The sequence below is a fragment of the Dinoponera quadriceps genome, unplaced genomic scaffold (genome assembly GCF_001313825.1).
Source record: "Dinoponera quadriceps isolate SergipeBrazil2010 unplaced genomic scaffold, ASM131382v1 scaffold4444, whole genome shotgun sequence".
Taxonomy (NCBI): Eukaryota; Metazoa; Arthropoda; class Insecta; order Hymenoptera; family Formicidae; genus Dinoponera; species Dinoponera quadriceps.
The window spans coordinates 1,445,316-1,458,019 of record NW_014558991.1 but is presented as its reverse complement, the minus strand read 5'-3'; the positions used below and the strand labels follow the sequence as shown (position 1 = coordinate 1,458,019).

Genomic DNA, 12,704 nt, shown 5'->3' with positions numbered 1-12,704 from the left:
GAATCGCGATAGATCTGAGAGATAAAATTTGATGATGTTCATTAGTCAAGTCTAATATTATATAATTAATATTATATAATATTATAAAATTGCATATATTATATACAACATTAAGTGCGATATATATATGGATTCTGAACGTATTCAACTGTAGTAAGAAAGATTGGCCAATAAGAGTTGTTTATTGAATATTCGACGCATTAATTTCATCTCTAATAACTTATATATTAATATTAAAAAAATATATCAAATATATATGTATTCGCCCGAATTTGACAGAGAGAAAGAAGTTTCTCTAGTGCGTTCTCGTCGGAACTGCTCAATTTCATCACGATATATTTCCCACCGCGAACAAAATTCTAAACAAATTCATCGGCGGCAACGACCATCATCTATACCCTATATATCGTCGGTAAAGAGTAAGGTTACTATCGATAAAACAAGTGCGGAAATTGAGGGGCTCCATAAAAAGTTACGCGTCGTCGTCACGTTGTCCGTGAAAAAGAAGCGAATCGACTTCCATAAACTCCGTCTTTCACTTTTTCAATTTCTCACATCGACTCTCCTTTACCTTCTCTCGCGTAAAACGTTTTTACGTGTGCCTATTTAACTTTTCTCTCAAGGCGATTGCAAAGGAAACAGCGTGCTACATTACTCATTTCGATACGTCATATTTATTTTAAACTATTTCGTTAAAGGATATTAATGTACTTTATTATATTCGAGAGAGGGAGAGAGAAAGAGAGAGAGAGAGAGAATTTAACTTATACAGCTGTTCCCGAAATTGAAATCGTCTTTGAAAAGAAAGAGATTTGAGGTGTGTGATAAAATGCGACGAGGCAGTTATTCCAGAAGCAGAATTCAAAAATTGAAAATGAGAGCAACGCTGGAAGAAAGTTGTGGCTTCCGAAAGAAAATATTTTGAAGGAGACATAATCGCTACTGATCCAGAATTTCTCTTTGTATAGGTCGGATAAACGTCGGCACAAAAAACACGTGCCTTCATTCGGGGCCAAGATATTTATACGCCGACGGTCCCGACGACGTCGTTCTCCGATGACGCTCGATTTCATCAAATCTTCTGTGCGCAGGTTCAGGTTCTGGTTCGGGCAGCAGTGGCTGCGCCTCCAGCACCCTCGGCACCTTACCGCTGAACCGTTGCTACTCGTCCTTGCCGAGGGGTGCTTTGGCCGCTTATGGCAGCCTCACACGACCTGCCACCTTGCCACGTCTTCCACTGGGACTGGGCTTAGGTCCAGCGCCCGGCACCGGCAATGGGCCGCTGCCGCAGAATGAACGGGATCGCGACAGCAACGGCAGCAGTAAGAGGAATAGCGACAGCGTGCTGTGTCACCGACTACCCCTGCTGCATCCCTTGCCGACCTGCGACGTCACCAGCCACCAGGGTACCGGCTTCCACGAGATATTCAACGCCATCAGGTGAGCATCTCCTCGTCTCTTCTTCTTGCGAATCGTCGTCCTTCGTTCTCCTCTTCTTTCGGACTCTCCCGGAAAGATACAGTGAATCAAATCCAGGACGCTTTTTCTCGCCGTGTTTTCGCGAGTCCCCGATGCGAGGTATCACCGATCATCGGTAAATATCAGCATGGAATCCGGCATGAGAGAAGTCCGCGAAGCGTCTTTGAGAGTATTCGTGAACGAACGAAGATACATCGCTTCATGGAGGGAACGACGGGATATTTCGCCAACTCGCCGGCGAAGTTCATCCGACTAACGCGAGTTCGCGAATTCTCAGGCCGCCCACGCTGTAGCGGCGGCGATTTTTCATCGTTTCAAGTTTCGCCAACATTTTTCATCGTCGGGCGATCTTCTCCCTCTTCTCTTTCGTCGTTCCCGACGAGCTTCCTAAATCACAAGCACAACATTGCTCGTGATAAGAGACAGGACTCTCGGGATTAGAGAAAAAGGAAGCTCGTGATAAAAAAGTTCAACCACGATAATGTCCACAGTGGTCCAGTGAATCGCACGAGACTCCGGCGAATCTTCTACGGATTATTCTCAATTTCTCCGTTTGATCTATGGCAGCGTAGATTTTAACAATACGAAGCAATCATTTTTCTGTAGAGAAGACCGAACGTTGCTCTTAATTATTGTGAATAAATGACTGGGAATATAATATTTTCAATTTGATCAATTGATTATTGATAGGAGAGTAAAACATGGCTCCCATAATCCTTGAAAAATCCAACTAAAATTAAGAAACAGAGCTAATAAAAATTGCATAAATAAATATAAATTAACAGTTGTAACATGTGAATAACTCATTTAAAATAATGACAAACGTTTCATTTTCGAATTCTTGAAATTATTCCTATATCAATTATTAATTTACTTTTCACTTTGGGTCTTATAGGCTCTTTCTCCTTTTGGTTAAATATTTCGGTTTATTTAATCGTTGAAGCGGAAATACTATTTGAAATTTGGAGAACCTGCAAGTGTCGGAGAAATAAGCGCCGAAAGATCGTCTAATAAAGAAGGGGGCCCTTTAGCGCCTTCCGCTTCAATGCGTCTAGTAGGAAAGTTATGGAGGAGGCCTGTCGCGGACTTTTATCCGAATTAGCACCGTTACTTTCTCGTGGGTGGATGGTACGCATCGATTTCAATTTTCCGCTCGGAATTGAAAAGACGATTCTCCCGAGAAGCCGGCCGTTTTATTAGCGTTTCTCAAGATCGAAGGACGGATTTATCCCCTTCTTTTGGTCGCGACACTTTCTCCAATAATCCAATGGCAGTCGTGAATAAACACAGGCGTGGTCTAAATAGCGACGTTACATCTCAAAGAACGTCAGTAGATGTCGAGGTAAACCGAGTGTCTCTCAAGTCGTACGGAGATTCGCGAGAGAATCGCGGGATGAGATGAAGTCGAAAATATTCCGCAACGCGATTAAGCATTTTTCTTTCACGGGATTCGCTTTTCCTCCGGGTGAGTAAGTAAGAGAGATCTTGCAGAACTTGCTGACCTGTAATCGAACGCGCCATTTCTCCTTACGCTCTTAATAAACTACTTAAATTATACTTGAAATTACGGACGACCGGAGTGAAATTAACGTCACATCTTCCAGTTGAATTCGGACGAGCATAAACCAAGATAATTTCCTCGGGTTTCTCTCGCCGAGGAATGCAAATCGCTGAACATTCGTGAATTATGCGAGTTAAAATTTCGGATATCTTTTTTACCCGGGGAATGTAATACAGTTTCATGAAATCTCGGCGGGAAAATAGACGCGCTTATCAACGTCACGAAAAGAAATTACAACGCGGTTTTACAACGGCGCGATGACGATGATTAGAGAGGGGCCCGAAGATCGCGTTATCCCGTCGGCAAATTAATACTTCGCAATTGTCGCGAGATGTTTGTTCCGATGAGGCGAGCGTATCGTGCTCTTTATAAGCCGAGTAACTTCGGCGTGCAATAAAAGGCGACGCGATAAAGCCGGGGGCGAGGAGTTAACTCTGGTAAAAATGCGCTCTATTTCCTTTAAACCGCGCTTCTCCCTTTTCTCTCTCCCAGCTTCGTACCGCCGGCAAAATCCCAGCCAGTAAAACTGTCGAAACTTAAGCGCCATCCGCGCGCAATACCGCCGTTTGACTTACAGTCGCGGCTCTATTGCGTTCCGGGGTTTATCCGCGCGATTCCAAACGCTTCCATACTCCCTTTTCTCGCGTCGCGACACGTTCCGCAATTGCGACGCAGTGTTATACAAGGCGTTTCAGTCTTTCGGGGATTGTGACAAACATTTTTTCCAAATCAGGTTTCACCTTTTCTTAAGGGTGCTACCTCGTTCGATGTAAAAATGGCTCATTTTAACTTTTTTTTTTTTTTTTTAACGCGAAAACGGGGAAGGGGAGCGATCTTGGAAACAACTGATTAGTAGAGGAAAAATACCAGCTGACGCATATATGGGAAATGGACGTACGAATGAATCTGCATTATAAAATTGATGCGTCCTATGATTTTCATCAAGCGCGGCGGAAGTAAAAAAAGATGAATATATACGCGTTCGTAGCGTAACTCCAGTTTCATATTCAGCACGCTCGATTCCGATGCAATTTGAAAGAATCATATCGCCGGGTGAAATAATACGAATCGAGGAAAAGAATCCCGTGTATTTTTATGAATCGTTTCTTCCCAAATAATAACCGGTCGCGAATAAAGCCGCGAAAAATGAAACGCGAGCCATAATGCAACCTGGAAACGTATCGCTTTATTCCAGCGGAATTTGTTCCTTTCCACAAGTCCTGGAAGTCGTCTCATGATGAAAAATTGCCGGCTCAATCGATTTATAACAAATAAACCCTTCCCCGGTATGCAACACCCACAATGGGTCTCCGTACTTATTTATATTCATCTGCGAAACGTTTTTTAAAAGTCTCGCAATTCATACGATCTGCCGCATAGGAACTAGCTGTGTGTTAACACGTTGAAAAAGGTGCAAAACTGGACGTTTGCGACATGCAATATTATGTCGAGAATAAATGTTTAATATAATTTAGACTTACATGTATCTTCCCACAAATAATATTAATTACATTAACATTCAAATAGCATTAGAGCTTCTTCTTCTTTGGTAGAACCAGCTGTTGTAACATTTTTCTCTATCATATTCATTATCTTCGCTAATTCCATCCCCGGGTTAGACAAAATCGATCAAACCGCAATTAATTTTATCCCCTTCAGACGGCAAAAAGCGCGGCGATAATTCAGCGGGCGATCGTCAGCGGAAAGGAGAATGCGCTTTAAATCGAAGTATAAATGCGACAGCCGTAAGAAATTCGGCCGGTGTATCCTCGCCGAAATCCAGCTTTATTACGCAAGCCTGACGTTTATTTTTGTTGGGAATTCGCGGCACGGGTACGGTCTCGCTCGGGTATATATTTTTGTTCCCATAGAGAGAGCCCGCGTTCTCTCTTTCCCAGGCGAACGAATTTACCGTTAAAGGCAACGCCACGTACATAGCGGCGGCAATATAGCCGAGAGTAAATATGGTCCAAAGTAGATAGCATTAAATCCAGACGCGATACTCGGGCCAGACACAATCGTCCGTCTTAAATTGCCACCATTAAACGCACGTACGCGCGCGTAAATTCCCGAGTCGATTATTCGCCTTGTAATTCGGCACGCCGCTGTCTTACGCGTTGTATGAGCGTTTGTTGCGCCGCTCCCTGTGTTTGCTCATTATGTTCGTTGTGTCCTGACGTTGATCGATCCCGCTGCGGGATTACGTTTGAGAAACGTGAGTCCGCGCGCGTTAATCGCGTGTTTCGCCAAGTCGAACTAAAATCGAGGGAGAGGATGAAGCGACGAAATTTTCTCTCGCGAGACGAAAGATAAGCGGAAGCTCGACGAAATTACGTGTAATGTAATTGAACTTTTTTTTTATTTTGCGCGTTTCAATGTCGGACGTTGGTGTGTTTTAATTTCGAAATTTCTTGGGAAGGACAAACTGAGCGGAAATTTACTCGAAGCAGTAGTAAAAATACCGTCACTCGCAAGAGTGAATGAGCTTAGAGCGGATTTCAACTCCTTACGTTTCAATTCGATTAAGGTAGTTGATCCGTGACAATATTGTTAGGTAATGGTTAACATGATGAAGCTCGAAAAATCTTTGCTAAATATGTATATTTATAAATATGATTTGTGATATACAGCTTTGATACTATAGCGAAAGAATATTAATCAAATTTACATATTGTTTAAAAATGTATAAAAAGAACAATCGCGTTTTAACGTATATTATTTTTAGCTGGAACTGTCAGTGTTATGTTTGTATCATATGTACCGATAGACGAATATTCTGTACCCGTTTTTTCGTTTTTCATTAAAATAATCGTAAGAATAGTTCGGTCTCTGGAATTAAAAATGTGATATCAGAAGCCGCTTTCATATTTGTAAGCACATATAAATAACTTTGACTTCAATTATCTCAGCTTGGGTCAATCTTTATCTAACTTTGCATATGTCTTGTGTAATCTTATTTCGATTAATATACTGTTAAAATTTGTAAAAATTCCCAAGAAAATAAATTTACGGATCACACAATTACCTCAAAGTGAATTCGTCCCGATGGAACACATCACTCTTCAGTTTCGAATGAAAATATTTATTCGACAATTTTAAGCAATCCTAAATACTTAAATCATTCGAGTTACTCGTTTTACTTTTCGAATAAACTTCGCTCAAAAAAATTTAAAGAATTCATCGCATCGCATACATCTTGCCGCGAATATTTATACTTGCCGTGAATAAAGATGATATACCGAAAATATTGCAAAGTTATATGCGGGAACCATGCAACGTGTGTGCCAACATCGACGCGATATGCCATGTCGAGATAAAATCCAGCTGGAAAAACTCGCGCAAAAAGAGCATTAAAACTTTTTTCGCGACTCGACGTATGCCCGTAAGCTTCGTCTCGTCGTCGCAGATGGCCATTCTCCCTTTATAAGATTGATGAACGGAGATGAGATTCGGGACGAAGATCGCCGTTAGGCATTCGCCTCCCTCTCTCTCTCTTTCTCTCTCTGTCTCGTAGTTAACGGCGAAGTCTTGTCCGGACGGACTGCCATCAATCTTAAATGATTATTGCCTCATCAGCTCATTCGATTAAATCTTTTTCTGCTTTCGCCCGATCCGGCGGCACTTATTTTTCTCGGCCCGACATCGAAGTCAAATAAAACGAGCGAGCGACACCATTCCTCATGGTTCTGCTTACTACGAACTTTGCGCACGATCAAAAATAATACAAATATACGCTCCGTTGGTTGTTTTTTCAATAGAAAGAAAAAGACCCGATACGATTAATAATTGTTCGAATGTATCTGTGATTTCGCTGCAATGCCAAAAGTTCTCGGATTTATTTTTCGAAATGCGAAAATTTATATTGCGAAAATGCGATTCCTGGTTACAAATGTACGAGACGATGTTCTACACTAGTTAGCTTCTAGAATTAAGAATTAATTAGAAAGAAAAGTAATTAGTAATTTTTACGATATTTATTGAGTTTGCAATTCTGAAAGCTTTTACACAGAGAAAGAGATTTCTTTGATAAAATTTCTCTAATTGAAATAAATTTATCTTTGAATGAATGTTTAATTCAACAAACACGATTATTTGGCTTCTCAAACAATAAATATCTTCACGTCAAATAACATATATCTTTTGTATTCTCATCCAAATATTACAACGGTCGGCACATACAATAAATTATTTGAAAAAAATAACAGAATGTTAGAAAAATATTCTTTGTTTCATTGAACAATATCTCATGTACAATGAAATCAATTGTTTTTATTGAAAACCAAATATTATTTCCTCAAGACAATACGGTCTCTCCTATCATGCAACATGGTTTAATGAAACAAATATTTTCTATCAAACAAAATGATATTTGACATTAAATTATGTTGTTTATATCAAATAAATCCAAGAGTCAAAGAAATACTAGGCATACTAAATCTAACGAAATCTTTTTCTCTTGGTAGATTTCTTTTCCACGTGTTTTTTTTCTTCCTACAATATTTGACAACTTTTTTCCACACATCGTCCCGTTATCCGCTCCTCTCTTCGTATCGCAAAGCAGTCCAACTAATCGATCGCCTTTTTATTTGCGCGCTTCAGAGAGCCAAACTGCAAACTGAGGTCTCTGAACGTGTCCAAGTGCCTCCTGGGCGGCTTGGACGCCGGCTGTTTAGGCGAGACCATCAGGAGAGCCCGCAATTTGGACGCGTTGAGGGCCGCCGGAGCGTCGAGACCGGCCGACGTGATGCCTCTCGTGCTGGCTTTGACAGAAGCGCCGTGTCTCCAGCTGCTGGACCTGTCTAGTCCTCGACTGGCCCTGGACGATCACCTCTCGAGGCTACTGTGCCACGCTCTCGCCAGGAACACGACCCTCAAGCTGCTCAGTCTGGAGGGATGGACCTTCCGAATAGAAGTAAGTTTACGACAGATTTAGTTGTGCGCGTCGCCTTGCAATTTGTAGGTGATCATGGAGATTTAGAAGATTGTACAAATGGAGAGAATATTATAGTTTGCTTTATATAAATTCTATTCAATCTTGTATCAATTTCTTCAGTAGTGCAGAGGTAGACTGAGTGGTAGAGTTTACCTCATTAAGAAACATCGAACATTTTTGGTAAATATTTTTCACAATAGACTTTTAACAATGGGTTTTTCCTAAAAATAATCATCGATTCTACTAAAATAAATTAATATAAATAGCGCATATATGAAACGGAAAGAGATAATAAATTAAGAAAAATGTCGATGTACTGCTCGGTTAAAATATTTTATAGTAATTTTTGCTATAAAATTCTCTTCGTGTGTTTTACATGAATTTCATGAGACTCCCGTGAAGTCTTAACAGCTTTTCGGGTATCCGAAGGGCTTTCAAGTGCGAAGCTTCGTAGAGTCGTTGAAAATATTCCGGTAAAGTTGACGGCTTATTCATCACGTTTAATTCCCATATCGAGTCGTCCTCATAGAACGACGACTCACTGGCTTCGTGCGAAGTTTCGTATTTTAAGAAGCTTTCTCGTGATTAAGACTCGTCAGAAAGCGAGAATTCATCCGTCTTGCCTTGCTCCCCTTGCGAAGAAAAATTCCTCGAAGGAAATCGTGGCTATTATACTGAGGGATGAATAGCGCGTACATAAAGCAGGCGACCGGACGTCCAGCTTCCTCGTAACGTCATTTATTTTCGCGCGAGCGAAATAGCGGAGCAACGCGTGGTAGAGAAGCAATCTGTGGGAACGACATCGCGGGGAGGAAGGAAAGAGAATGAGAAAGAGAGAGAGAGAGAGAGAGAGAGAGAGAGAGAGAGAACGATCGCGAGATGGGGATAAGGAGGAACCAGAAGAATTATTTTGCTCTTCCGTGCAATTCCGAAAAGTGCGGCGCGGTAATGTCTCGCATCCGCGGTGGAGCGCTTACGATAGCGCGAGCACGCCAGGGAGAAAGAGAGAACCTCAACTAGCAGTCGCGATAACAATGCCTGAAAAGTTCTCGCCATTGAAGGCTACTTTTGTTCCGCGCACGGAACAGACGACGCGATTCCGCCGGTTAGAAAGTTAATCCCACGAGGGACCGACATAGCACGCTTAATTTTAATCGACGTTTCGTCGTTAGGCACCGGCTGGTCGTTTCATTACAGACTACACGCGCAGCCGGATCGACAAAACCGACGGCCCACCCTCGGTCGACGGCGAAGTGTCGATTAAAATTAATATCGGCATGGCGCTAATTAATTAACATTAATTATCCTGCCTGTGCTGCAGGATCCGCAAGACTGCGCGATATTTAAATGTACGCGCATCTATATTCCTCGACGATATCGAGTGAGGCCTTCGGTGATGTGACATCGCTCGCGATTCATAATCGAGAGGCTTGTTCCAATTTCAAATATGGAATAATCACAAGTCGGACGAAATTACAGTTCTATATCAAGTCTATTTAGTGCTGCATCAAGTCTTCAAAGGTCTTTCATTAGAAATGAGAAGTTACTTCTGTTTTTTCTATTTGAAGATTTAACATAGAATTAAAAATTTCTCACTGGGAGGTCTAAATTAGATCCCGAAATATGTTTTATGTAAACCAATTCATAGACGATAGACGAACGTGGGAGTACCTAAAGCTTCGTAAAAGCGAATCTCTCTCGACCAAGTATTTCCGTGTCACGCGCGGAATCTATGAAGCGACGGAGCGCGGGTGGATCGCATAGGTAGGGGGGGGGGGGGGGGGAATGCAATATCGTCTCGATACAAAGCTCTCCACAGTTAGACTTGCGAGTCAATATTGTTTCCATTTCGTTAAGCTTTGAGACATCGGAAAGAGCGAGAGAGGGAGAAAGGAAGGGGGATGTCCGCGAGGCTGCACCCTCGGGATGCGCCCTCGAAGAAGAAGTTATCGAACATTTCGAGAGATCGACGAAAGGCAACGGTCTGCCAACAGTAACTTCGTAACACGTAAAAGGAGCCGACTGGAACTTCGCGGTTTTCCATCGAGTGTCTTCACATCCGACCTGTCTGTCCGCTCGACCTTCCGTCCGCCCGCCAGACCGGAAAATTGCCGGATAAAACATTCTTGTAACTTTTAACCGCGCACACTAACTTTTTTAATCACTGACGTCAAAGCGACGTAGCGTATCACGATCGCGAAACCGAGCGGGTAATGCTCCTTGAATTACGTCGTAAGACGCCGTCTTGTTGCGAAATATTCTGATTTCCAAAAGCAAACGATAAATATTAATGAAACACGACTTGCTTCGCGAACTATTTCAAGCGAGGAATTGTCGAACGGAACAAAGCATTGACAAAGTTCAAAATTAAGGGTCGCGCTTCCCACGGTCTTTCTGTTTAATGAAACGAGAGAATACACGTTTTACAATGTGCGTTGAAATAAAAAAAAATATCCCCACAAAATGACACTTGTGATCGATCGAACAATTTGTGAAACAGCATTATTTTTTCGCTTCTAACATCATTATAGGATCGGGATATCTGCGGCAAAAGCTTTGAAATATTACATGGAGAAAAAAAGATCGGTTGAATTAACGCGCGTTTTGGTTGAGAAAATCCGAATTTCTGGTTTATAAGAACTAAATTCGGCTCTCGTTAATTTAACCAATCCTTCTTCTTCATGTGGGAGGAAGCTGGATAAATGTTAGGATTATAATTTTATATTAAAATATTATAATAATACAATGTTTTATTTATAAATATTAGGATATAATTTTTACGATTCACGGATATATCTTTTTACATCGATGTCGAAAGAGTAATATAATCGAAGAAGAAAAATCGAGAGTATCAAAAAATATCCTCGTTTAGCAAAATTAATTCCGATAACTGGAATCGCACCATAATTTGTAGAAAATAATTATCCTTTTCGCGGAAAGATTAAACGCGATATTTGTTAATAATGTTTAGTTCGTGCGTATTTGTTGCTATTTATTTAGCCGGCAAATATTGTTTATACGCTCCTGACCGCGAGCTTCCGGCGGAGCTTCCGGTCGCAATTAAAGACTTTCAAAGTATGCTAACGAGCGCTTCTGTCCCGCGCATTTAATCGCGACGTTTAATCATATTCATAACGGCGGAACTCTGCGCGCTCTCTCTAGACCAATCTCCACTTCGATACACGTCGAATATCGGTTTTGTGTTGCTCTCTCAGTTTAAGGTACGTTTGCACGCACCGAGCGAAATGTGAAGTGATTTTCTCTCATCCATTACATCGAGGTAACCGAAATGTTGGTCCGATGTTAATTCTGCTATTTCATTATATTTGAATCTCGAAATACAGTATTACACATCTTGTAATTGTGGGAAACAAATTAACATTTCAAATTTATTAACAGATTAATTTTGGAATATTTCCGAGTAAAACTCCCATTAACGTATTTTTTGAATTGCGCTCTTTGTAAAACATAAAACGGACGCTTTGCTTCCAAAGTTTTGATGAAGGTAATGAAGTAATTGCACGAAAGCTGTGCTGCTTCCGACGAGTGAACGATCATATTAAAAAAAAATGATTATCATCCCCTCTCGGTTCCTCGTAAACTGGCATCCTTGACGGGAATATGACGATACAAGGATGACTAAATTCAAACTATAAAGTGGCCTGTGGCTACCCGCCCTTATCCACCCAGCCGGAATCGTTGGCAACGAGCCATTATCTCGCCGAGATACGAGCCGCGATAGGGAAGATCTCGTAAACGTCTGAAATTAGGGTCGATGTTTGAGGAGGGAAGGGAAGGAGAGGGCGGACGAAGAGGCGCGAAAGAAGAATGATAATCTGCACGGCCGCCTGCAAGGGGGTAATTAATTATCGACGATTCCGGCGAGGGAAGGACGGAGAAAGAGTGGAGTCCCTCCAGGGTGGCTCGAGTATTGTTTAGACGCTCACTAATTACGGAACAGTCAGCTCGAGAACTCGACGCCCTACCGTGAACGGAAGCGAGGTGGCACCGCTGGGGTTACCTTCAATTTATTTTGCTCTTGCGCCGGCCTGCCCCATTGTCTTAGCTCCTTTATTAACAGCAGCAGCACTGGGTGGATCTTTAAAAGCACATTTTTAACGCTGGACTACCGGGGCTCGCACGTCGTCGTTACGACACCCTCAAGTTTCGACCATGTGCTTGTGGGTTCCCAGGGTTTTATTTTGCGAATTTTATATGCTATTTTGATAGAAGGATATATCGGATAAATGTATAAATGGTGTTTCAACAATTTTCTTTAAAAAGTGGCGAGGAAAAATCAAAGTCTTATTGTGGAAAAATGAAAGTTGAAGTTTTCATGATAAATAAACTGTCGTTAGGTAACTCCAAAAATGATCTATTAAATGACGCGGATAATTGGATATAATAATTTAACTTACATCTGATCCTTTAGACTTCTCCGGTGTAGATACTTGATTTCGAGTTAGCGCCGCATTTTCTCCCTTTAATTTAATTTCGTCAACATTCACTTTTTTAGAATAGTTTCCGACGTCGAATTTATCAAGAATTTAATTCATAGAGATATTTTATGCCATATATATTCTTAAGAATATGCGCTGAGACTCGGTCCCTCGCGAATCAATTTTATTTCAATGTTTTCTTCTTTTACACTGAATATCGCATTACTCGTAATTTGAACGATGGATCCTTCGAGCAATTTCGAGCGAATTTTCTCACGGATAATAATACATC

The 12,704-nt window shown here is 41.5% G+C and overlaps 1 protein-coding gene across 1 annotated transcript in view; it reads left to right on the top strand.

Annotated features, from left to right (window-relative positions):
• Positions 1-12,704, top strand: part of LOC106750041 — a 133,125-nt gene that overhangs the window by 94,355 nt on the left and 26,066 nt on the right. The window contains 2 exon segments of the mRNA XM_014630088.1: positions 1,092-1,440; positions 7,640-7,952. Coding sequence (XP_014485574.1) covers positions 1,092-1,440; positions 7,640-7,952 — 662 coding nt within the window.